General features: G+C 42.0%; 1 protein-coding gene across 1 annotated transcript in view; it reads right to left on the bottom strand.

Annotated features, from left to right (window-relative positions):
• Window positions 1-27,892, bottom strand: part of LOC308328207 (protocadherin-15-like) — a gene marked incomplete at both ends in the record, with an annotated part of 276,193 nt that overhangs the window by 145,165 nt on the left and 103,136 nt on the right. Inside the window, 4 exons of the mRNA XM_080781948.1 lie at window positions 2,944-3,078; window positions 5,365-5,571; window positions 23,457-23,569; window positions 25,253-25,361. Coding sequence (XP_080638074.1) covers window positions 2,944-3,078; window positions 5,365-5,571; window positions 23,457-23,569; window positions 25,253-25,361 — 564 coding nt within the window. The remainder of the gene's footprint in view (window positions 1-2,943; window positions 3,079-5,364; window positions 5,572-23,456; window positions 23,570-25,252; window positions 25,362-27,892) is intronic.

The following is a 27,892-nucleotide window of genomic DNA, read 5'->3' as shown; positions in this document are numbered from 1 at the left end:
TTCTTTAATGGTCTAGGTCACAGCACAAACTTTTAGACCTATGCTTATGGGTCACATTTCCACGGACGCGTACAGAGTATGGTGAGTAGAGCATATATCAGTCTAAAGTGCTTGTCTGCACTGTTAAACATCTTAGTTCAAAGAGTTCAAATTCTCATTCTACTACTCTGCTACCAACATGTGGAATGCCCCGATACCATCTATTAAAAAGATGTGGATCACTGGTTTCCTTCAAAACTGTCCTGAAAAAGCATCCATCAGGAGACCAAAGGGGGAGGTAAATGTAAATTCCTGTAAATTCCGCCTGCAATTCACTGCAGCCGTTTCCCACTTTTGTCCTCATCACATACTGTGTTATAGTGTTTTGTATTTGTTAATGACATGCATTATTCTGTTAATCGCTATGCTAAGTTGGCGAATTGAATATATAGGACCACAATGGAAAGAAGTCTCCAGGACGTTTTTGTGCCATACTTAATGTCTGACTATAGGCTACCACGCTGTTAACATTGACTGACAAATTATTCAATCAATCAATCAAATTAGCTTGTGACTAAATAATAACTACATTGGATCTATAGGAATACAGATTATTTTCCACCCCATTTCCTGAAAGGTTTTGGACATACAAGGTTTATGCAAAGCAACACATAAATCAACGTGCTGTAAATTAAATTATTGGATGGCATAAACAAGACTCAGTGGAACAGTCGTTCATTTCATGCTTTTCACAACGTTTCACGTACTCTACCACTGCACGTAAATTTGCCATGGTTACAGGCAGCTATGCAGCAAGAAAACATACAGTCAGTAACTATACAAACATGTCCAGTGCAAGATGTCTTGTCTATCACACTCCACCAGGCCAGAACAGCCAAAGGGATATCTTTCCGTCCATATAAACAGCTAAACCATCAGATGCCGATTGACTGATCGCGATTGGTGTGAAACTCTGCATGCACACTCTAGGCAGGCAACAAAAGAACCCCACCTTTCCTACCTGTCATTGCGCCATCATGAGGCCAATTTCTGCTAAACACGTTTTCTGATATTACTGCTATGCAGAGTTTGTCCAAACCTGTGGTACAAATTATCCATGTAGTCTCTGTCAATCATGAACGCAGTAAACCGACCGCCATGAGTCTTTTCGCGCACATTCCCACGAGGCCAAGAAAATGGCCGCTATGACAGGCCACAACATAGCGGGTCAGTCAAGAGGAAAGGGGGGGGGGGGGCACTGTCCTGTCCTTGATGTATGCCAATAGCAGTCGCTCCAGACACGTCTCAACCACAGAGGTGAGAGTCACACTGCATGGTAATCATTCACACACGTCAGCTGACATGAATGTGACAATTCATCTCAGCCTGGAGGGGGATGGGCCAGACGATGTGTGGATGAGGGCAGTGTGCCAAAGTGTCTGTCCTGGACAGATGTGTGCCATTTTGATGCATTCTCACTGACAGCTAGTCACACACACACACACACACACACACACACACACACACACACACACACACACACACACACACACACACACACACACACACACACACACACACACACACACACACACACACACACACACACACACACACACACACACACACACACACACACACACACACACACACACACACACACACACACACACACACACACACACACACAGCTGTGCAAATAATGTGTATATGCCTCCGCGCACACACAAATAGTATGTTTAGTACAAATTGTGTGTGTCACGCACATCACCGTCGATTCAACGGGTGCTCGGACATAAGAGATAGAGAGAGACCTCCTCCTTCTTGTGTGTACATTGCACACAAATCATGGACACACCCAGCCAAAATGTATTATTCACAAACGGAGGCCATGTGCATAGTAAACCCAGAACAAACAGTAGTGGTTCTTTGGGGATACTTGCCATGGAAAAACTGTGAGAAGAACCAACGCAGTAGAAGACATCCAACTAGCTGAACAATTGATCTGTGTGCAGACTGCAGAGAACACCAGTGTCTGTATGTTGTCCCCCCGGGGAAGCATTCACACACAGGCTATTGTAGGCTTAAGTGATGCCTGGCGATGCTCTTTAAACGCAGGGAGAGAATACCTCTGGGGAGAAAGAAGCTATTTTCTTAAGACGCATGCAGCCGTCCCTTTGAGCAGAGCCCATAGAGACAAGCTTCTCACTCCAGTAAACTAGGCTTCTTGCCGTACGCATAACAGCAGAAAGTAAATTACCCCCCTTGGTAAAAACACAGAATACAGGGAATGTAAAGATTCCTTTATAAAAGGAAGAAAATCGGATGCACAGTTCAGTGGTTGATGGACACCCTATACTGCTTGTCCTGTGCAGTGGTACTTAACGAGTGAAAGTGGAGCGCGTTGAGACAGCGTTCTCTGATGCAGTTCAGTGAGTTTGCACGTCTCAGTGGTAGTACAGTGGGAGTGTTCTGAATACAGTAAATTCATGCCTGTAGACTTAAAGCAGCATTATGTAGGTAACTTGTTGAGGGGTGCTAGCCCCTCCAGTGCATGGCTTTTGAAGATTACGTCATACTGTATGGCCTGGATTATTAGGGGTTATTTATACTTCAGTTTTAGGTGATAAGGTGACCACCAACAAATAACTAGACTAAAATGTTAGGGCGATATCCAGTTTATGTGGGTTTTTTGCGATCGGGTGAAAATAGCAGATCTACAAGATCATAACACTTCACTTGTAGATCAGCTTGTAGATTGTTTTATTTAACATCAGGCATTACGCCATCAAGGTCTGTCAAAATATTGTGTCGGTTTTGTAATACTAAATCAAAATCCACAAAGTAACTAAAGTTTTCAAATAATTGTAGTGGAGTAGAAGTACAATATTTACCTCTGAGATGTAGTGGAGTAGAAGTAAAAGTATAGTCAGGGCGTTGGGGTTTTAGGGTATATAAACGTACCGTGAAGGTGTAGGTCATCTTCAGCTCCCGGTCCACCGGTTTCTTGAGCGTCAGGTGGCGGGTGATCCCGATCGGGGTTATTTCAAAGATGGTGTTGAAGTCGGCCAGAGTAATGGTTAACAAGGGGTCCTTCGTCTTCAGGGGGGGGTGGGGGGGGGGATAAAAAGAGCGTGTTAGCATGGAGACATTGGTCATTATCCTGAGAAAAACGAAAACGATGAAATAGCACATCTGATGCGGCAGAGAGAGGGGGGAAAGATGTCGGCACTTAAAGAGAATGCAGCAGAAAGGGAACTGAGAATTGAGCCAGTGACTTCCCCCCCCCCGATATGAGCAGTTCCCATCCATTTCTGGATCAAGGCCCACTTGAAAGGCATTTGAAAAGGAACACGAATGTCATGGTAACTTTTCTTCAATAGGAAAAAATAGAGTCCGCAACACTGGTATGAAAAACTCAGCTCCACTGGTTTATCTGACGCAACGTTTCGATCCCTTAGGATCTTCTTCATACCAGTGTTGCGGACTCTATTTTTTCCTCTTGTACTGCCTTTTGTCCAGCAGCTGGGCTAGAGTGGAGGTGCATGGTCTATTTCCTTTGTTAACTTTTCTTCAATAACCTTGAAGAAATGTGTTATCATTGTGATGTCGACGAATAGGAACTTAAAGTTTAAAACGTAAAAAAACGATTGATTGATAATAGTGAACACTTTCGACATTGGCCAGGCCCTGATCCAGAAAAAAGGTTGTGAACCGCTGCCTTTAAGCTATTTAGTTAAAAACACTGGCTTTGATTTGTCTTATTGATTATGTTATCTGTGCTCAATCTTCACTCTGATTTGTTCATCCTCTCCAAAGACAAATGATGTGCTTTGGTTGTTGTGTCTTATTTGGGGAATGAGAGCCTTTTAAAACATCACAAACAGGACTAATGTGCTAGTAAATGTTGTGGTGTTGTCGACTGTGATGAATGTTTCACCCGTTTAAACGCAATATTAAAGTGCAAAATTTCAGGCGGGCTAACCCAACACCGTCAGCAGCGCAGGTTAAAAAACGATTTGGATTTGACTGGTCACCACTTACTCTATGTGGAGGGGTAGCGTGTGCGCGCGCTCGCTCGCACTCGCACACGCACACGCACACACACAGTTTGAGTTTGTGCTTGAAATGTACTGTAATTCTGCAAACTGTTTCAATCAATCAATCAAAGTGTGTCTGTGGGGGAAACTTATACAAATATTGATCATAACATCATATTCATTGGAACAGGTTCCTTTTGAACAGGAGGTACACAATGCTGAGTAAATTCAAAGATCATTGCAGCAGACTAATTGAACCAAACAAGAAAAGAAAGAAACTCATCACAGCAGTGCACTCAGATACACTCCAAACACAGTCATCATTGCCGGAGACCGGCATGTTTTCTTCTTATCCATTACGCTAGGGGGGTAATATGAGGGCAGGGCAACCTGCACACAATGCCATTTACAAATTTCGAGGACGTCTCCGGCAAAAAAAAGGTTTCAGTCATGCACTTTCATATTCTGAAAGTGCACTTTCATATAGTGCACGTTCACTTTCATATTACGAAAGTGCATGAGCTGTCCGTTAAACAAACAAACACACAATGCAACCCTTTTATACCTACAGGAATATCACCGGGAGCCAGCTAGAACAGGGGAACAAAACGGGGTTAATACTGTATGACTCACAGGCAGTGTGTGTGTTTGCGTGCGTGTGTGCCTTGTTTGTGTGTTTGCGTGCGTGCGTGCCTTGTGTGTGTATTCGTGCCCATCTGCAAAGTATGCCTTCTGTTACGCATTAGGCGCCAGATTTATGTCCAAGAACACAGATTTGTCCAAAATAGGCTGAATCAATCCAATTTAAAAACTTGACTGTTCATTACATTTTCTATTTTAGATGGACGTATATATGGTATATAATATGAAAATAAGATTTAAGTCTAATTAAATACAAGTAACAGTAAGTAAGATGCACACAAATTAGAATTGATTTATTCAATTAATTATCAATTATGAACCATTCAAAACATTTCAGAAATAGCAGACCTACGGAACAAAAACAGTCTACAGTATAATCATAAAGTAATGGCTCTAGTATGCGTCTAAGTACATTTACTTAACTTGGAGCCTGCCATTAGCGTGAATTTGCATTCACTTGCAGATCTGCTATTTTTTAAAGATCTGTATACATTTGAAAACTTTAAAAAGGGGCATTCTGCATAATTTGTATTTCTATATTGCAGTATTGACGCTTAACAAAAAAGGGTACTTTTTTACACCGAGTTGTCTGCGCGTCTGCGCGTGCATGTGTATGTATATGTGTGTGTGTGTGTGTGTGTGTGTGTGTGTGTGTGTGATATTGACAATGTGGAGCAGCCAGGCGCTCCATAAGGTACAGTACCTCCTCAGCATCATTGTCCAGGGCGATGATGATCAGGGGCACGGTGAGGTTCCTGCTGGCCGAGATGGTGGTTCCCACCGGGGACGCCTCGCTGATGTAGCCCTGGTACTCCTCCAGATCGAAGTACGGAGCGTTGTTGTTCTCATCTAGGATCTCGATGATCAGGTCCGAAAAGGCCGGCAGAGGATGACCATTGTCCTGTTCAGCCTGGAGTGGGAGGGAGGGAGGGAGGGATTTTAAGCACTCATTTATCCATTACGTTAGTTCATTAAAACAATCAATCACAGGGAATTAATTCAGGGCAACACGATTTGGTTGCAGCCTGTGGCCGTAATGACGTAACAACATAGGCTTGTGCAATGCTCAATTTATACTCCGTCGCTCAGTAAACATAGCAGTTCTACAATCTCACAATGTGTCACATATTATATCGAAGCCTGTAGATGACAAGCTGTACACAGTATAAATCAGGCTTCAGTGTCAGAGAAATCTGATTTGAATAACTTTTCAAACCACCTAGGAATGTGGTTCAGATCTCAACCACAACAATCCGTTTTCATGCGTGTGTTTGTTTTCCTCTTTTTTCGCTGGTTAACCCATTTAGACCTGACGTCAAAATAGTTTGTCTAATTTTGAGCAGAAAAAGGACAAAGCGTGCACGTCGGGTCCGTATGTAGGCTGTCATGTAAGTAAGTGTCACGCTTAAAACCATTAACACATTAAAACCGGGAAAGCATCCGATTAATTTGAACCACATTAAACACAATTTAATTCTTTGGCATTTCAAAAAGACCAGATGTACAAGCTCATAGCGGGTATGTATTGGGGGTTAGCCTCATGTCTAAAATTGATTAAAGTCGCAAAGAATAATAGTGCCGTTCCTTTGGAGGCACAGACACAGATACACCAAGGCGTCATCTCTCAATGTGTCATTTCAATTACAGGAAAAAGACAACGCTTGCATTTACTAAATTTAATCAGCGGTCCACTTAGGATTAGGTCTGCAGTAATCGGCAAGGCACTCAACACTGATGTCATCACCCGTGAGGGATACATGGTAATCAGGGAGTTCTGGTTATTTTTCCTCGCCCCCAATATGGGCGACCGGTGTTGGTTAAAGCTGCACTGCATGCAACTTTCCTCTTCTACCCCGGATTTGAACGCGATTTCCTGCGGAAGTGCCGACATGTTTCACCATTGACCTGCTTACTTCAGGGGATATAAGTGAATCAGACCTTCAGGTCAAAACTCTCTCAATAGAAGAGCATATAAGTTACACATATAAACACCCCAATTGTAGCTATATTGCATTAACATACTTTACCATACAGATTGGACTATATTACAATGTATTAATTAAAAAGGATTCATAGTGCCACTTTTAACTGGATCAATGGCAGGAACAAGGACAAATAAACCGTGGTTGATTTGCCGGCGATGGAGTCTATCTGAATTTAATTTAGTCTCTTTCTGGATCTCTTCGCTCACTTTAGCTGATTGCGTGAACGTAACTCCCCTCAGTCTGCGGTTTCCGCATACGGTAATCTGTACGCGATACAGGAACCCAAGCCCTCCAATTGATTGTGGTTGCAATAAAAATCCCATCAGGCTATAGGCCTGAGTTCAGTGTATTTCTCAACAGCACATTCCTCACAGTTATATTATATATAATAAGAGCCCGATTTTCGCCACTGGCAGAGTCGGCAGACTCAAGAAGAGGCGAACCGTGCACCAGAATTGACCCGCAGAAATAATATCTGGCCCCAGTGGCCCGGCAGATTATTTCAAAACTACATATATTTATTTGTACTATTCGTACATGTTGTAAATTTTTCAATATTGGACCGACAGTGCCACATAGGCTTAGCCTGACACTCAGTCTAAATTTTCATTTAATTTCACTTCATTATTCAGACTGAATACTCCCCACGGAAGAGGTTTCTGGGATGGGCGTTGTCATAGCGGCAGTTTTTGGCCATTGGTTCATACCAACCAATCAGAATAGTAGGAAAGCAGATGACGTTGTTGTCAATCATGTGACTATGGCTAACCCATTTTCTAACCAAAAAAACAAACATTCTTGGCTCAGCACCCCTGCAATTGGACTGTTACTTTAAAGCACCTTAGATTCATGTCACATTTCGGTATGTATGCAAATATTTCCCCTTAAAATGTAGCACGTCACGAGGAAAACCTGAGAGACGGAGCGGGGGGGAATCAACGTGAGTGAATGAGCAAGCGTCACAACAGCCCTCTGGAGCGAGGAGACTCCCCCCCACTCACATGCTCTGACTCCAACAACAGTTTTATAAGGCGGCCTGTGGCAGTTAGTATTTAAAAAAACATATACTGTATGAATATCAATTTCTTAGATTAGCCTTTGATTATAATATGATTATAATGTAATCAAAGGAAAATCTAAGTAATTAGAGTGTCACTTTAAAAAAAAGAAAAAAGAAAAGTGACATTGGCCCGAGGCCAAACTTAATTGCCGACCACTGTCACTGTTTGTGGGTTGAAGTGGTTAATCCTCTCCAAAGAGAAATGATCAGAGAAAAAAGAAAAAAAGAAGAAAATAAATGCAGCAAGCAAGGCTAATTGAGAAGAGCAGCGCAGGCAAACCACATTCGGACAAAAATACCCTAACAGTACAGGATTGTTCGACATGCAATAGCCTGCCATTGGCCATAAGATATTCTTGTACTTTTCCTTCCTTCCAAGCACAATCTAAAATAATTGCTACTTCATAACTGAACTTGCGACCATTCATAATCAAACCTGCACTTCATTTGAAAATGTATGCTGTACTACTTGAAAGTAATACTGCACTTTATTAACTTTTGGTCTCTCTATATTACAGTGGTGCCGCTTGTAGCGACCCCACTGTAATATCGAGAGACCAAAAGTTTACTACTCCTACACACTTTCACTTAGAAACTCCATTCAAACTTTGCCATGGACAGCTTACTGTGGAATTGTGCGAGTGTACATGAAATGGTGTGTCATTTTTTTTTATATTTAACTTTTAAAACTCAAGTGATAAAACTTTGGACCTTACTTTCACAGAGAAACTCAATTCACAATATAAAAAATCCACTTTACTGTGGACATGCACGCTTGAGAATATTACTTTATTACTAAAATATATAAACTTGAAGCGCCCAATGCAATTTGTCAATGGCCATGACCATTTAAAGGGTAGCAACAGCAAATAAAATATATTTTACAATGCTCTTGTAAGCTAGATTGGAGAGCCACTGTATGGTGGGTGAAACGCACAGGCACGCTAATAAGAAGATCGTATAGTCCAGTAATAATGTAATTTGACCTCAATCTAATTGCAAAAATGGCTGACATCATCACATTTGAGCAAGTTGCTATGGCAAAATCTAGCCCAATGAGTGTTTTGTGCAAAACTAATGCTTGGAATGACTTTAGCATCATGAAAACCCCCTAGTTTGATATGTCACATGCTACTTAAAGCATAAGGAAATTTAGAAAATATTGCCTTATAATAGGATGTCAATGGTGGCCATACTATACAGGCCATTTTCAACACTTTCCCCTCAGACAATTCCAGGCAACTTCTTTTCTGTTATTCAGGATATATTGAAGATGCAAAATCAGCTGAGTTTGGTTTTTTTGCAATTAGATTGAGGTTGACCCTGTCTTTTCCATAGATTTCCTGTAGTAGTACTGCCCATGCAGCCACTGCAGTGTTCATTACCTAAAGGCCAACGTGCATGCATCTTACAGATAGCACCATGGGGCAGATTGGTAGGGACGGGCATTTTGGCATTTTCTTAAAAAACACGCCTGGTGTGTTCGTCAATGTGGCCTTTAGCATACATGTACAGTATATGTCACTTTAACACATTATGGTATCTACGACTCTAAAGGCCAGTAGATGGGTTTGGGTAATAATGGACATCTTATGCCAGTGCTGTGCTTCTACATGAACTGCGTTACGGATTGAATTATACACTCGTAGCATTTTCTATAAAAAGCAAAAAATTAAGAAAGAAAATCCTCGGATTTGGGACCAACATTTACAAAATATATAGGCTATATATATTATGAATTAACCACTTCTACATTTTAATACAGCATCCTTTTGATATTAAAAAGAAAATGTACTTCTGTAATTCTACTATTGAATACTGGACTATTCACTCGAGTATATCATTTTGGGTGGAAACCTCATTATGTCCTAAACTAACCTGTTACTTTCCAGGATAAAGAAAAAAGCTTGCATATCTGCTACTTGTAAAGGTCAAAACCACTAATGGAGTTAAGAGGTTTCTGCCTGACAGCGACGATAATATACTATGTCCACCTGGATGTTACTGTACCTGTATGCTTTGTCATTTAGACATGGCTAGATCTACCTGTTGTCGTGTTTTAATTTTTACACTATAGATATTGACTAACCTATTATTCACCGCTCGAGTCCCAGTGAGACCAGAAACGAGGAAATTCCCTGGTCGCTAAAAATGGCCTCCCGTCCACTTCCATGATAGAGAACTGTTTTAAAATGCTCATATCCCTCTTCCTGTATCGTTCCACAACGACCATTCCATTTTCATTCAACTATTGAACAGAAAGGCGTTTTCACACATGGTTTGTGAGCAGTGAACGTCTCTCTGATTATCAACGGTCGGGGATGGACCGCAGTGGAGATGAATATTCTGTGACTATTTAAAAGGTAAGCAGAAAAAAGAGGGTGAGTTAAATCTTTAGCTGAAAACAGTGACTCGACCTAACTAAAAAAAGCAGTACCTTTCTGTACGGAGAATCAATGAAGGCCACAAGAAACTGACAGTACACTAAACACTGGGATGAACAAATTATACCAAGAGAGATAAAGGAAGACCCTGAATTCACAACATGACACAGCCTTTAATAAGGGCACAAAAGCATATTTGGACAATGTCTAAATTAAATTAAAGGCCTATATTGTCTGTCCTGATGAAGGTCTAACGACCGAAATGTCAATTTAATAAAAACTTTGGTAAGTTTTTGACATTGTGCAGTTCCTTTTCTTCATATTTCAAAGACACCCTAAACTGAACTTGTATCCTACGCACCTGTCACCAACTATTTGAGGTGTGCATGAGTCTTTATCTATAATCTTTACAAGGCAACATCTTTTGCCACTTCTTTCGATAATGTTCGAAAAATATATAATAATAAAAAAATATAACATTTTAAAACACTGTTGAACCAACGTACACTCGGTAAAAAAAATCACACAATTGAACTGAGTGGTGCAATTCCCCCCCCCTCTCTCTCTCTCTCTCTCATTAGAGACACAGCACTACCCCTCTCTCTGTTTCTGGCACCCCCTACTGGTATTAATAAGTCACATACTCGTGCTCATTTACACAGGTAAGCGGACATTGCTGGTTGTAGGAGTAGTTGCACCACTCAAAAACAAAAATACCAAGAGCAAAAAAACAATGCACAATAAACAGGACAACATATAGGCAGTCATATTGCCTAGTAGTGGAAACAGCAACTCTTTGTCCGAATTTTCAAAGGTCAAGGTGTGCAAGTGAGTTTTCAAGGGCAAGGTTTGGGAAGTTCTAACATGAGATGGAACATTGTTCCACAGTGTGTGGGCGCTACAACATAAACCAATCTCCCCCCAGGTCTTCAGCTTTGTTATTGGTTGTACAAATGAGAAGTTATTGTACATCCAGAACAGTAAAATAGGAAGAAAAGGCCAGCAGTGACCCACTTGTACAATTCTTGGTAAACATCAATGTCAGAGTGTCACATCAAATCTCAGCAGTTCATGCAATTTCGGAATGTAGCCTCAGGCAACAAGACACACGGTCAAAACTAAAATGGGAAGAAGAACTTCACGCACACACACGTGAGGACACTTTAAAATTAATCCGATTCTACCACCAAAGAAATGGAAGAAAGAAAGAAAAAAGACAAGAGCACTTAACAGATTCCACGATCAGAATACGTGCAACTTTGGAGATAACCTTCAGATGGCGAGATGCTCTCTGTGTCCAAGAGCAGACAGAATATGAATAAAGGTTGCAGAGGGAAGCACATCCTGGCTGATACAGCCTCACCTATTTAGACTTATTATTATCAGATAGACCCTGACGAAGACCTTTTGGTCAAAACGCGTAGGTCCGGCTTTTCAGCCGGGACTGGCAGACCCGGTTTTTATGTCATGGAAGGGGAAAGGTATTGTGAACCTTCGAAATGTATACTTTAATCAAGGTCGTGGTAAAGGTTATCTTGCCTCTTTTCAACAAATACGAGAATCCTTCCGGCTCCCATCATCACATTTCTTCCGTTACTTGCAATTGAGACATTTTCTTAGAACGCATGTCCCACAATATGAACAACAACCCAGTCATCCAGTCTTGGATAGTTTCTTCAACACTGAGCCCTTTGAAAAAGGTGCAGTCTCTCAATTCTATGACACCTTACTGACCGTGGTTAACCCATCCTCAAGCTTGTTTAAGGACAATTGGCAAAGAGAATTGGGCATAGAGATTTCAGATGGAGTATGGGAGGATTGTATCACCAACATTCACCATAGCTCTATCAATGTTAGGCACCCTCTGATTCAATTTAAGATTGTTCATAGGCTGCACTATTAACTAAATTAAACAAAATCTTTAAAGATTCTTCTCCCATGTGTGGAAAGTGTTTAACGGAACAAGGGACTTTGTCTCATCAGTTCCTTCAATGTCATAAATTGCAACGTTTCTGGAATGAAATCTTTGATTTCTTGGCTAAAGCTTATAAAAGAGACTTCCCCCCGGCACCTCTATTTGCACTCTTCGGTGTGGTGGAACCAGATCAAGTACAAAACAAATACGAGGCACAGGCCATCTCGCTCGCAACACTGTTAGCTAGGAAATTAATACTACAAGCCTGGAAATCGGATAAACCTCCGACAGTCGACATGTGGCTAAGGGAGCTGGGAGGAGTGCTGCATATGGAGAAAATTAGATTCACCTTGTCGAAAAAAGAACACCTTTATCTAAAAACCTGGTCGCCCATTATTGAGATGCTTGTTACATTGGACTGAAGTGGTGTAATTCAATGTTGTTCTGCCCCGTAATGTCATCTAATTAATGTTTGATATGTGTATACTGTATGTATGTTTGTATTTTCTATGAGGGTACACATGTATGCATATGTCTTCTTTTTCACATCAGAAATGTTTTTTTAGAATTGATAGTGATGTTGTTTCTGTCCTCGGAGTGCCGTGTAGTCATCAGCCTTGTCAGTTATAATTTTATTGTTTTTGTCTTTTTCTTTGAGTTATGTTTTGTCTCCTTTTATTGTAAGTCTCTTGTTTGTATGTTTTTTGCTATTTTTTGTCCGATCTGTAATTTTATGGTTAATCATTACTGAAATGCTTCTATGCCAAAAATCATAATAAACAGATGTTTAAAAAAAGAAAAACGCATAGGTCCTGTTATTTATTTGCCTTGCTTTTTGCCTTTCACCAAAGACGGAGTGCCTTGGATTATTTTCTTTTCAAGTCTGCAATTTACACTTTGACAAGCAGTACAACCATTGTCTATATGGTTTTACCTGTATCACCAAAGAGCACCCATCTAAGAGCCACTAACAGATCCCTGCAGTGCTTCCATTCCTCTATTTCTAAACATTTTTATATATATATATATATATATATCTCAATTTATTTTGCAAAGAGAGAGGAAAAATATATATTTGTATTCCCTCTTTCTTTGCCAAGAAATCGAAGGTAAAGGAACCTTTTAGATGACTTGAGTATTGCTATTTATGTACAGTATTTATTTTTCTGTGTATTGTGGAGCACCCCCGACCTAAGTTATACATCCTTAAGGATGTGACAATAAAGGTCTTGAATCTTGATGTACAAGCTCTCGATCTCCTATTTTCACAGACCCTTATTTTGGCACTGTCAGAATAGGGATGCTATCGGTTCATTCATGAACCCACTAAGACCTGAGGCCACTTCTACAACCGTCTTGTAAACCAGTAGTTCCAAAATAGGAGATGTACGTACAAGCTCGCAGCACAGCACGAAGTGCCACGCTGTGAGCTATTTTTGAAAAGCCAACGCTAATATCTAAAATGAATCAGATTAAACAAACAACTACAGCATCTCCCTGTTGGACAGAGAGTACACATGGAGAAAATAATCACACTACTTTATAAACACCACCGCAAGGAGCCAAATATAATTTGAATTTTACAACTCACGCTGTTAGGGAAAACATATGCTAAAATAAGAAACAAGTACCTGTTGGGATACTGCGTGTAACAGCACAGAAACCAATGACAAAACACTGACTGATGTCCTCAGACGGACAAATGGAGAGACACGGTTCAACAAATATATCAGATGCAGTACAACTTATAAAATGGGGGGAAACCGGTGTTCGGATATTATCATATAAGAATAATGAGTTGAAGCTACTGTACTGTGGCTCCTCATAGTCACTTAGTGGAACACAACAGGCACCTTTACTTTGAGCAATGTTTTGTAGATTTGATTTATTCATTCTTGTATCGTTTTTTGTTTATTTCTTTGTTTATTATATTTTAGCTTTCTGCTGTTGCTTGTTGTGTTTTGGACATGTTCTCCTCCCTCTTGTTCTCATCTAGGATATGACTAATGTTAAATGTGTCAAAGAAAACGCAAAGCTTTGGTGATGATGAGAGCTTCCATGATGTAGCCGCGGTTAGATACGATTTGATGATGATGACGATGACATCACCATCAGCTCAGTGACATTCAATACGGTTGTGCATAAACACAATTTATGCCCCTGGGGAATGTGAAGGTTAGTGTGGGTGAATGTGAACTTCAGTGTGTTAGGCGGCGTTGCACCAGCACCCCAGGAAATCCCCGGCTCCACTCTAAATTAGGATTCATGAGTGTGGCAGCCTCGCCTAACTGCAGAGTCCATAAATCACAACATCTTTCTTCTCTCCCAGACACCAACAAGCATTTGGAGATAAGGTTCAAGGGCTGAGATTATCTTGCTTAGTGCACCCAGGTAAAGGCAAAATGTGGAACAACGTGCACGGTGAAGATCATGAAACATGTGAACAAGATAACCGGGTGTTTTTTCTACTTTTACCCCACAGATAAACATAATGCAAATACCTCAAACGCTGCAGAAGTTTTTTCTGTGGCCAAAGCGGAAGTGCCTCTCGCCTACAACAACTGCGGACTAGACCCCCCCATCTCCAGCAGTCTATCCCTCTATACAATATAAAAGGCGAAAGACAAAAATAAGTTCACTTAGCCGACTCAGGGCCGTTCGAGTTGCGACCCGATAAGCAGAGAATAGTAAATAAGTCGTTCTGGTGAGAGCGTTTTCCCCGACTGCCACTCAAAGAGGTTACTGGCCAATCACAGCGCGTCCTTGCACAAGTGTGACAGTTTCGAAGGACGCGTCAGCTATCAGTACTTTGAACAATACCTACCATCAGCTCCCAGGCTTACAACAACCCCTATAAGCTATCAGTACTTAGAACAACACCTACCATCAGCATGTATGTGTCAGTAAGCATGTGTGTTGTATTGCAACCTCCAAAGAAATGGGAAGAAAAGAGATTACAGATTCCACGACCAGAATACTTGCAAATCTTCAGACAGTGAGGTGCTCTCTGTGTCCAAGAGCAGACAGAATATGAATAAAGGTTGCAGAGGGGAGCGCATCTCGGCTGATACCGACAGCAAGCCTCATCCACCCCCCCCCCCCAGTCAAGTGTTTGAAATAGACACTCATACTTTCTAAGGTGTGATTAATACTGTTCAATACTTAGCTAGGTAGGGGGGTGAAATTATGACAGGCAGTTTCTGCTGTCAAAATATATGACCCCCACCCCACATTAACATGTTAATACTGTCACCAAAAATAGTGGATCTACAAGCTATCAACGCGTCGCTTGGCAACGAGTTGAGAGCTTGTAGATCCACTATTTTCGCTATTGTAGAAGTGGGGCTTAAGAGGTAACTTTTGCCCCCCCCCTGTGTGTGTGTGTGTGTGTGTGTGTGTGTGTGTGTGTGTGTGACATTTGTCTGCATGTGGCACACTTTGGTGAGTATCATAGGAGCTGCTTGAGGGACACATCAATCTGCAACCTCCTCCTTGCAGCTACAGAGCCGTGCGTCTCACTAGGGTTCACACTTTAACCTTCACACGTACTGGCACACCCGTCGAGGCATCTAAACGAGCGGCGGAGCGCGGCTTGGTCTCGGTGGCTGTCACTGCCTTCGCTCCACCTTCAGAAAACACGGCACCGTCGTGTCGCGTGTCACCGGTGACGGTCACCACGGGACTTTTTCTGAAACGCTTTGAAAATCCTTCGCCGTCGTGGGCAGAAACCTCTTATCTCCATATCCGTAAAATGAATGAATGCTGTACTCTGTCTCCTGAAATGTTTTGGACATGATGAGGTTTCAGTGCGACAGCAACGACATGCCGTCGGCGCGGGGGTAAAGTAAGGTAACATCAGTCTGTCTAAGCCCTGGATGGGGACTAATTTAGCAAATTATTTATAAAATGTCATATACTGTAATCTTCCGAAATTGTCAAAACATTTGAAATAATTCAAAATGATTTTTTCATGTGCAGACGTTCTGATCCAAGCGAGAATGCCCACGTCACATGCTCCCCATCTGAAACGGCCTGGGATAATTGCAATCGGGTGGGGGGACGGGGGGGGGACGTTGATGCAGTGTATGTGGCCTCTTTTCCACCGTGATGGGTTCAGGTTGGGTGTATATCTCCTCTGAGCACCATCCACGCCCCTCTCTCTCTACACACCATGATAGGTGCAGGTTGGGTGTCTGGACTCTAAGCACTCTCCACCTCTCTCCCCCTCTCTCTCTCTCCACCATGGTGGGTGCTGGTTGGGTGTCTATCTCCTCTAAGCACCCTCCACCTCTCTCTCTCTCCCCCTCATGGTGGGTGCTGGTTGGGTGTCTATCTCCTCTAAGCACCCTCCACACACCCTGAGTGATGATAAACGACAGCCACACAGAGCCCTGGCCTCACAGCCCTCCTCCCTCAAGATCCAATCTGTTCTCACAGACACCTAAGGGACAACTGTTCCCCTTGATGGACAAACTGTGCTTGTGTGTGTGTGTGTGTGCGCGCTTGCTTGTATTACTATACTTGTGGGGGCCAAATATTCCCACAAGTATAGTTAAAAATGTGAAATAAGAGATTTTCACCACGTGACGGGGCCGTTTTCAAAAGATAATTGGTTGTTTTATGGTTCAAATTGATAGGGTTACGCTTAAACAAACATTCAGTTTGGTGTTACGGTTTGACACGCAGAGGTTAGATTATAGTTATAGTTTATTCTGTGTGCTAGTGTCGTGGGCTGAACATTTGTGTGTGTGTGTGTAAAGGCTGTTCCCAGGTGTTTCAGCTCTTTAGCGGTGTCCCCGTTACTGGGAGGCAGTGGTAAATGACCCTGGTTCCCCTGCTGGCTCCGCAGCCCGGCTGCGCAACCCACAGGAGATGCACTGCCTCCCAGAGTCACCGTTTATCACTCAGTCTTCATTCTCCCACGCCAACCTCATCTCCTCTTGTTTTCTCCTCTTCCCCTTCGCTCCTTTCCTATACCTCTCGTCCTCACTGCCGTCTCCCTTTCTGCTCCCATGATGCATCCCAGGTCTCTGCAGTCCATGCATCCCTGCTTGACCTTGGAGCATATTGTTCCATCAGGCATTGGAAGCGAAACACATTATTTTTTGCAGGAGACGACCGCAGGGGAGGTGCTCGTCTTGCCCTATTTTAACTGAGTGTCCGCAGTGGTTCTCAATCCTTTTTAATTTCAAGGACTTCCATAACTCTGAGTGTGCAAATGGAAGCAAATGGTTCCATTTGGTACACTTTCTGGTTCCATACTGTACCTCCTGAGCCGACTACATTCCCCATCATAACTCCTGAGCCACTGTGCCCCGGGGACTACATTCCCCATCATAACTCCTGAGCCACTGCTGCCCCGGGGACTATATTTCCCATCATACCTCCTGAGCCACTGCTGCTCAGGCTGACTACATTTCCCATCTCAAACAAGAGTAGGGTGGCCACCTCCGGAATTCCGTAAACTTCCGGTACAGGCCTTTGTCACTCTTCGGCAATAGAAGTCTATGTAGAAGAACAGGCATTGACTGGTGGCCCCATGAAGTGAGTTGTCGTAACTCTCTCATCTATACGACTCTGCTGCAGATGTTATATTATGTTATACAAACATACATATCGTCACTGTATTTTTATAATGTTATTCTTTATCGATGCCCTATTGCAGTATAGGCTAGTTCTCAACCAGTGGTCCGGGGACCACCGGTGGTCCTTTTTTTACCCCCCCTGACAGGGGGGAGTTTCCCTGGTTGGACGTAGCGCGTGGAAGGAACACGTTATTCTAACCAGTTCCTTTCCCCTCCATCAGGCGCCCCGGCTGGCCAGGGGGAGGCAGTTTAGTGACCAGGATTACTGCATGTTTTTTCAGGGTACCTACCCTAGGGGACACGGGGAGGACATGCAAGCTCCACACAGAAAGGCCCTTTCGACCACCGGTGGGTGGTCCTTGAGAGGGTTCCAGGTGGTCCCCGGGTAACCAAATGGACCCTTATAGATCTTTATCTCTCAAGAGTTAAATTATTAATTAATAGTTAAATAATTGCTAAACATCTGCATTACTTAATAAGTCCACACAATTTGAGAATGTAGAAGAACTGTTATTTTGATCAACATTTCCTGTTATATCTCCTAATATCTTATCCAAGGATAATGAGGATATTCTACTGTAAGTCTTGGGTATGAGAGGCTAAATCTCATCAAATGGTGGTCTGCGGCTCAAATGCCGAATACTAATAAGGGTTGAAAGCCATCGCCCTATCGTATAGGGCAGGACAAAGTAGCGGAAATAGCCAATCTGCATGCACGCTCACAATGCATGACCTGCATTGTGAGCTTGCATGCAGATCGGCTATTTTAGCTAATTCTTAGTCTTCTCTTTTGAAAGTGTGTCTGTGGCTTTCATAAAGATATAACAAGAGACTAACTAAATAATGGCTACAGTGGATCCACTGGAGCACATGGCCTTTCCTGAATAGTAACAGTTTTGGACATGGCTGGAATATCATGCTGTGCTGTGTCAGAGCGCTCTCCAGAATACTAATACGTCAAATCTAATTATGCTCCTTCCAGCCTCACCGAGTCCCACAGCAATGCTCTGCCTCTCTCTGTGCCTCTCTGTCGCGCTCTCTCTCTCTCTCTCTCTCTCTCTCTCATGACTCAGCTGGATAGGGTTGCCATCTCTCTCACACTGACTTCCACTTTCCCCAACCTTGACTCACTCTCTAACTCAGCAGTCAGTGTTTCTCTTCCTGTAGCCACCATGCACAATATCTTCTCTTGAGAGCTGCAAAAATGCTCATCACACACACCATTTTCATGTGTTAACACTCGCAGCCAGACCACTCCACTCCTCTCCTCTCCCACATCACGATATCTTCAATGTTTCTGTCTTATTAGTAACACTGTAGGGCAGGCTGTGGTTGTACTGATTGCATTGCCAACACTGTAGAAATATCAGGGTTTCTGTGATGTCATGTCACTGTGATCGTGTGTTCTCTGCTCACGCTTGTTGCCTAAGCTTGGGGCGGGTCACTGCATGGGCTGTGACTTTGTAATTGTCAGTCTGCGTAGTGCAGACTACAGGCGCTATGGACCTAGGGGGGAAATGAAACCAAATGGACCCTTACAGGTGCATTTTGGTTTTATGTTTTGCTCCCAAGAGTAAAATTATTCTTAAACAACTGCATTGCTTAATCTACAAGAAGTCTCCACAATTACACAATGTAGAATAATTGTTACTTTGATCAATGTTTGCCTGTACTCTCTCCTTTGGTAGCACATCATTACAGCATAGAATCGTGGACAAAATCTTATCCAACAACAACAACATGTTCTTTCGTTTGGGTCTGTGAGGCATGGTGGCCCAAATAAATAATGGACCTTGATGTGAAAACTGGTCTACTCTATTCCTCCTCTCCTCTCTGGGTAAGCATGCAGGCTGCCCAGGGGCATGTGAAGGTTATTGATGGGTGAATGTGAACTTCAGTGTGTTAAACATACAGGCTGCCCAGGGGCATGTGAAGGTTAGTGATGGGTGAATGTGAACTTCAGTGTGTTAAACATGCAGGCTGCCCAGGGGCATGTGAAGGTTAGTGATGGGTGAATGTGAACTTCAGTGTGTTAAACATGCAGGCTGCCCAGGGGCATGTGAAGTGATGGGTGAATGTGAACTTCAGTGTGTTAAACATGCAGGCTGCCCAGGGGCATGTGAAGGTTAGTGATGGGTGAATGTGAACTTCAGTGTGTTAAACATGCAGGCTGCCCAGGGGCATGTGAAGGTTAGTGATGGGTGAATGTGAACTTCAGTGTGTTAAACATACAGGCTGCCCAGGGGCATGTGAAGGTTAGTGATGGGTGAATGTGAACTTCAGTGTGTTAAACATTAGGGATGCCACATGGTGACCATTTGCCCAATCGAATATTCTAAAGCTCTGGCGATTAATAATCGATTAATCGACCCCCCCCCCCCCCCCACACACACCCCCTCCCCCCCCCCAAAAAAAAAAAAAAAAAGTTTTATTTTTTGTTTTTTTAATTTTTTTAATCAATATCAGATAAAACTTCTATGATTTTATATTATGCACATGCCATGGTCACATAACCATTATATGTTGAGTGCATGCTTTGATGGTTACAGTTTTATAATCAGTTTTGATGAGTAAACCTTTGTGGAGATCTTCTCAGTGCCATTCAGGATGGAAAATGAAATCCATTTGGATTTGGGGAGAAGTAGTTTCATAAGGGGCTGGTATGTATTACTTGATATAAAGAGAACATGTTCAGTTCACTAGTCTACACTCTAGTCTACACCTGCCTTCATTTCATCTGATTGTCTGTCTGGCAGGCACTTAACAAGCGATCGTTAACTGTGTCTGTTAGATAGAGGGGCAGATCAGAGTGGCTTTGCTCAACTTGATTTATACTTAGATTCTCCACTCTGATATATGTTCGATATATCATGCAGCATTACTTATTAGCCTATATTTTAACTATAAAAAAAAAAAAAAAAAAGAAAAAAAACGTTTTTTGTTTTTTTTCGATTTTCGATTATGAAATATTAAAATCGATTTTGGGGACGGCAACACATAATCGAAAAATCGATTATTCGGCGGCATCCCTATTAAACATGCAGGCTGCCCAGGGGCATGTGAAGGTTAGTGATGGGTGAATGTGAACTTCAGTGTGTTAAACATGCAGGCTGCCCAGGGGCATGTGAAGGTTAGTGATGGGTGAATGTGAACTTCAGTATGTTAAACATGCAGGCTGCCCAGGGGCATGTGAAGGTTAGTGATGGGTGAATGTGAACTTCAGTGTGTTAAACATACAGGCTGCCCAGGAGCATGTAAAGGTTAGTGATGGGTGAATGTGAACTTCAGTGTGTTAAACATGCAGGCTGCCCAGGGGCATGTGAAGGTTAGTATGGGAATGTGAACTTCAGTGTGTTAGGCGGCGTTGCACCAGCACCCCAGGAAATCCCCGGCTCCACTCTAAATTAGGATTCATGAGTGTGGCAGCCTCGCCTAAACTGCCGAGTCCATAAATCACAACATCTTTCTTCTCTCCCAGACACCAACAAGCAGTTGCCAGTTGGAGATAAGGTTCAAGGGCTGAGATTATCTTGCTTAGTGCACCCAGGTAAAGACAAAAGAAAGTTAACATAAAATGTGAATTTTCTTCGATGTGGAACAACGTGCACGGTGAAGATCATGAAAAATGTGAACAAGATAACCGGGTGTTTTGTCTACTTTTACCCCACAGATAAACATAAGGCAAATACCTCAAACGCATAGCTGCGTGTGGTAATATTCTACCCGATTTTTTAAAAAGCTTTTCATAGGTCAAAGTAAATAGGGTGTATTCAGAAATATGCTCTGAGTATCTCTTCAGATTTCTGAGTGCTCTGGTTTTGACGTCATAGATATATAATTTAATTTATGAACGAGCAGAATAGATACTCATTAACTATAATATCAACTTTTAAAATGTATTAACCAATCTACATAAACATGATTATTACTTGTTTTGATGCATGTTGAATACTGTCTAGAGCAGGTCTACAATTAACTTTGGCCTCGGGCCAATTTTGTTTTTCCGAGGCATTAATTAGATGGTGCATCATCATGCATGGGACAGAACAATAATCAAAGGCTAATTTAAATAATTGATAGTTAAAAAAATAAAAATTTAATTTAATTAATTAATGGAAATCCATGACATGCCTTATAAGACAAACATGTGAAGAGAATGAGAATAGATCAATATAAACGAGCTGCAGGTGGCGTAATAAACTGTAAACACACTTTACCCTTTCCATTATTACCTAGACTGGCCATGTAGCGAAGCCAAACTCATTATAATAATAATAATGATAATGATTTGACATTATTGTATTATTCTCATAATTATCACTCCATTCTCCAACACTTCACATTGATTTTTACTTCATCATGCTACCTTCATATGGCTAGGGTTGGGATCATCTTCTGGTTTTAACCACACTGCCAGAGCGGGTAAAGGTGGACTTCGTGTCTGCTAATGCAATTACAATACTGGTTCTCAAGGTAGGTAGGATGTCTGCACACCATACAAAACTATCTGCAACCATCACATTTTCACAACAATGACTTCCTCCTCCACTGTTCAGATGCATTGGACAATCCAGCTTTTCACTCAGAGAAGCCATTGTGTGCTTCAAGTTTTTCAAGGATGTCTCTCACTTGTGGTAAAGGTTATCTTGCCTCTTTTCAACAAATACGAGAATCCTTCCGGCTCCCATCATCACATTTCTTCCGTTACTTGCAATTGAGACATTTTCTTAGAACACATGTCCCACAATATGAACAACAACCCAGTCATCCAGTCTTGGATAGTTTCTTCAACACTGAGCCCTTTGAAAAAGGTGCAGTCTCTCAATTTTATGACACCTTACTGACCGTGGTTAACCCATCCTCAAGCTTGTTTAAGGACAATTGGCAAAGAGAATTGGGCATAGAGATTTCAGATGGAGTATGGGAGGATTGTATCACCAACATTCACCATAGCTCTATCAATGTTAGGCACTCGCTGATTCAATTTAAGATTGTTCATAGGCTGCATTATTGCCCAACTAAATTAAACAAAATCTTTAAAGATTCTTCTCCCATGTGTGGAAAGTGTTTAACGGAACAAGGGACTTTGTCTCATCAGTTCCTTCTATGTCATAAATTGCAACGTTTCTGGAATTACATTTTTGATTTCTTGGCTAAAGCTTATAAAAGAGACTTCCCCCCGGCACCTCTAGTTGCACTCTTCGGTGTGGTGGAACCAGATCAAGTACAAAACAAATACGAGGCACAGGCCATCTCGCTCGCAACACTGTTAGCTAGGAAATTAATACTACAGGCCTGGAAATCGGATAAACCTCCGACAGTTGACATGTGGCTAAGGGAGCTGGGAGGAGTGCTGCATATGGAGAAAATTGGAGACAGATTCACCTTGTCGAAAAGGGAAAACCTTTATCTAAAAACCTGGTCGCCCATTATTGAGATGCTTGTTAGTTCTGCCCCGTAATGTCATCTAATTAATGTTTGATATGTGTATACTGTATGTATGTTTGTATTTTCTATGAGGGTACACATGTATGCATATGTCTTCTTTTTCATATCAGAAATGTTTTTTAGAATTGATAGTGATGTTGTTTCTGTCCTCGGAGTGCCGTGTAATCATCAGCCTTGTCAGTTATAATTTTATTGTTTTTGTCTTTTTCTTTGAGTTATGTTTTGTCTCATTTTATTGTAAGTCTCTTGTTTGTATGTTTTTTGCTATTTTTTGTCCGATCTGTAATTTTATCGTTAATAATTACTGAAATGCTTCTATGCCAAAAATCATAATAAACAGATGTTTAAAAAAAAAAAAGGATGTCTCTCACTTTGTCTCATTGAATTTCCAGGAACCCGTCAAGACGTCAGAACTCACCTTGATGACCAGGGTGAATCTGTGCTGCTCGTCTCTGTTGATGGGCTGCAGAACACGGAGCTCTGCAGTGGTCCGGTTCAGGGTGAAATACTCTGCCCACGTCGGTGGATAACCTGCAATCAACATTCATCACTTGTTTGGATTCGGCACACACTTTGACACTGGTTCTCAAACGTGTTTTCATGCCAAGGAAACCAGACAGTAATGTGTACTTTAGCTGTGCCATCTATAACCAAATCTCTTGTTTCTTTGAAAGTGTCCATGTCTCGGAGCCATAGAGTAGAAATATTTTTACTTTTAACATCTTATTAAGCAGGGATGACCAGATCTTATGCATGTCTGACCAGAGATAAAGACCAACACAGTTGGAGGCCTGCTCAAGAGACTGAAGGAGAGCCTGAGCGTATTCCAATGATTGCATGATAAGCGCAATGTCATCAGCGAAGTCAGTGTCGGTTAGGTATTTAGCAGGATGACGAGAGCTTCTCCTAGGGTGTAGTTGGTAGCCCTTATCATTGATAGTATCATCTGACTATATAGAACGTTTATGGCATTGATCATTTTGTTGGGGATACCATATAATTTAAGAAGTTCAAACATGTTGGCTCTGTCCACTGAATCAAAAGCCTTTGGGAAATCAACAAAGACTAGTGCGAGATCGATGTTGCATAGCTGTGATTCCTCAATAACCCTACAGTACGTAAGCATAGGATTTGACTCAAAGTGGATCTACCACGTCTCAATCCGTTTTGAATGTTTAAGGAGTAGAGGCTCAACGAGGGGGATAAGACGATTAAGGATGTTTTTTTTTATTGAACAGATAAATTATTACAAACATTATAATATGAAATACTTTTTTTATGAAACAAAATGAAAGAATTAAGGATGAGTTTGTTGTAAAGTTTTGCAGCAATTGGCATTAAGGAAAATTCCTCTATAATTATTGGCTAATGAGAGGTCTCCTTTCTTAGGTGTTGTGATGATCTGGTTTTTATGCCATATAGTCGGTGCCTTGAGTGTGTTGAAGGTATGATTGCAGAGATTGAGCAATAGATATTGGAATGGGGTGCATACTGCACCCTATTGGAATTGCTTATTTCTCCAGATCAATACTGGAATATATCCGGACCAAAAGCTTTAGATGACTTCAATTATTTGGTGGCTGCTATAACTTCATTGATGGTAAATGGGAATATATTGACGTTCAGCGTTTCTGAAACCTGTACACTCGACAGAGTGCAGTCTTCTGGGAGTTTGGCTTCCTTACCAAGAAGACAGACAGACAGACAGACAGACAGACAGACAAAATGCAGAGGACACATTCCCAACATGATGTGAAATTTGTCCTCTGCTTTTACCCATCTTATAACTACTAGGATCATGCAGCTTTAATGCGCAGCGCCCAGGGAGCTGTTAGGGGTTAAGTGCCTTGCTCAGGGGAAAGGGACAACACCGGTGACCTTCTCTTTGTTCCCACATGGCCTGTCTCTAACCATTCAGCTATAGCCATGACATTCCCCCATAAACCTAATGTGCCAAACACATCAGTAAAGCCGTGTGTGATGGAAGAAGTACTCACAGTCGACATGTTTACTAAGTAAAAGTAGCAATACTGCAATGTAGATAGGCTATATATATATAGGCTAGATAGGCTTCCGGGTAGAAGTCCTGTATTAAAAATGCACTTGACTAAAAGTACAAAAGTATCGGTATCAAAATGTACATACACAAGTAGTCAGAGAACGTAAAAAAAAAAAAATCAACATTGTACTTGGTTATACTTTCACACCACCTACCAACTAGGATGTAGTAGAGGATGCCAGGCCTGTCCGAAGGGGGCTGGATGTTCCTGTCCATGTCCACTGCCCGGATCGCAGGCGTCACGTTCAGGGGGTTCAGTTTAACCTGCAAGGCAGACGCAGTGATAATGAGGAGGGGTCATGTTCAGGGGCTTCAGTTTAGCCTGCAGGACAAGCAGTGATAATGAGGAGGGGTCAGTCACCCAAACCAACCACAGCGTGGTCAGTCCCATTAGCCAAGCATCTGCTGCCGGGCAGAAACCTTGCATTTCCCATGTCTTCATTATAAGACAAAAGTACTTCAAATAGCAGACTGGCTATTTTCACAATTTAACCCATTAAAAACCTCCCCCTGGCCAGCCGGGCGCCTGATGGAGGGGAAAGGAACTGGTCGGAATAACGTGTTCCTTCCACACGCTACGTCCAACCAGGGAAACTCCCCCCTGTCAGGTGTAAAGGAGCAACTTGGACACTCAGGCATGAAGGAAGCAGGAGTTCAAGTCCGTTGCTCTCCCCATGTCCCCCATATATGGGGAGTCGGGGACTAGGTTGGCGGAGGGTGTGTAGAGCTCAGGATCACATTAGATAATTGACACAGGGGTGAAAAATGGGTTACAAAATTGTGGGATAAAAAAAAAAAACAGGAAAGCAGCTCTGTGTCATTTCAGATTTTAGCTGTTTTTCTTTTTTATATATATTTTTTGGGGGCTTTTTGCCTTTATTGATAGTTGTACAGTAGTAGGGAACGGGGAGAGAAATGGGGGGGGGGGTGAAGACACAGCAAAGTTGCTGGTGATCGGGACTCGAACCCGCTACACACTGTCATGCTGGATTAGCAGGTGCGTGGACCGCCCAGGACATTTTTTTATCATTTTGAATTAAGAAAGAAGGTTTGAAAACTACAGGCATTTGTAGAATCGGCCTCGTGTCGCACATGGGTTAAAACAATTAGCATAATAAAAGGAACAGTTTTGGACATGATGCAAGCTCTCCATCCGACAGCGACAAAATGTCGTTTGTTGACAAGAGCAGACAGAATTGCTGGAATTAATTAAAAACAAACAAAAGCAGGCCATGTGCGATGAACCACAATCCACAGCATACACTGTGTGTACAACTATTAGTGAAATGACAGTCAATAATGCCCCGATGCTGCGGCATCTGTGCCCTCCGCCGTCCTTCCAAACCTCCCTAACATCAAGGCTACTCCGTGGATGGGTTGGCATTGTGTCACTGCAACATGTAGGAGGGCATCATGCAGACTAATTGGCATTGTGGAAAAAGTGTATAATCGCATTCTTCAGTAAACGTAGCAATACGGCAATGTAAAACTATTCTGTTACAAATAAGTAGAAGTAATTCAAAACGTACTTCAGTACGTCGATACAAAGTACGTCATCAAATGACATCAATGTACTTTAATCCATTTAGGCCTGACCTAAAATAAAATGATTCTAAATCCTCCAGTTTTCTGAAATAAATATTTTCACGATTAAAAAATAAAATAAAAAGCAGACCTACAAGCTCGTGGCACGCTATGAGCTTGTAGATCTACACCAAAATGGGTTAAGTACCAAAAGTAAAAGTACTCGTTATGCAGAATGTCCCGTTTCAAGTTTTCAATATGAAACAATCTTTTGAACCTCAAAACTTTACAGTACTCGAGTACTTTTAACACCACTGCTAACTGGCATACGCATCTCCCCTCTCTGCCGCACGGTAAGTCTGTAACTCAATGTTAAAATACAGAGGACATGTGAATAATACGCTCTGGGCCTCTGTGATGTGGTTGGTGTTGGGCAGAAAACCTGCCATCTCCTCCTGCTAAATATTAACCTGCTATATTTCAACTTGTTTGGTTCTTTCCCCAAATTAATATGTCACGCCAAGTCGCCAAAGTAGCAGAAAATAGCCGATCTACAAGCTCACAGTGCGTCTTTCATAATATATAGGTTTTCTTTTTTTTTATTATCTTTTTTTGCATTTCATACGACGTCGTCTCACACTAACATACGTGGATGTACTCGAGAACACGCCCCCTGGTGCCCACAGCGCCCCCTGGCGGGAATCGAACCACGGAACTTCTAGCTGTGAAGCTCATAGTTTATTTTAAATGAAAGTGTGCATGGTGTTTTCATGAATACAAAGGAAAAGTATCAACAAATGACTAAACAACAACTACATCTGATCCAATCTGGTAGATTCGGTACACACGGTTTCTTTTGTTTCTTCCATCCAACATTTACTGAAAAGTAAAAGTTTTGGACATACAGGGTTTTACCACCTCTGACAGCGACAATATTATGCTTCCTTTTCGCACAGCTACAGTATAGCAGCTCTCTCTGGCAGGAGAGGAAATCCGCTCCCTTAAGGGTATATTTATATCCCTCAGCTTCTGGAGTAATCCCACCCCTCGCTCTCCCTAAACCACCACCCTCTCCGCATTTTACAATGTATAGGTGCGCTAAATCTAAATCCCTCTGGCTCTGCACAATGATTAGCTTTAATACCCTCCTACGGGCACTCATTATCCAGGAAGACCCCCGTGTCCACATTAGAGAACCTCCCCTGGGCAGAAAACAAATACAGATCAACTTAATAATGCGTGTCCGGCCATTGTGATTAATTACAATACAC

The sequence above is a fragment of the Protomyctophum bolini genome, assembly GCF_963924005.1.
Source record: "Protomyctophum bolini genome assembly, chromosome: 14".
NCBI lineage: Eukaryota > Metazoa > Chordata > Actinopteri > Myctophiformes > Myctophidae > Protomyctophum > Protomyctophum bolini.
This window is presented reverse-complemented; position numbering and strand designations above follow the sequence as displayed.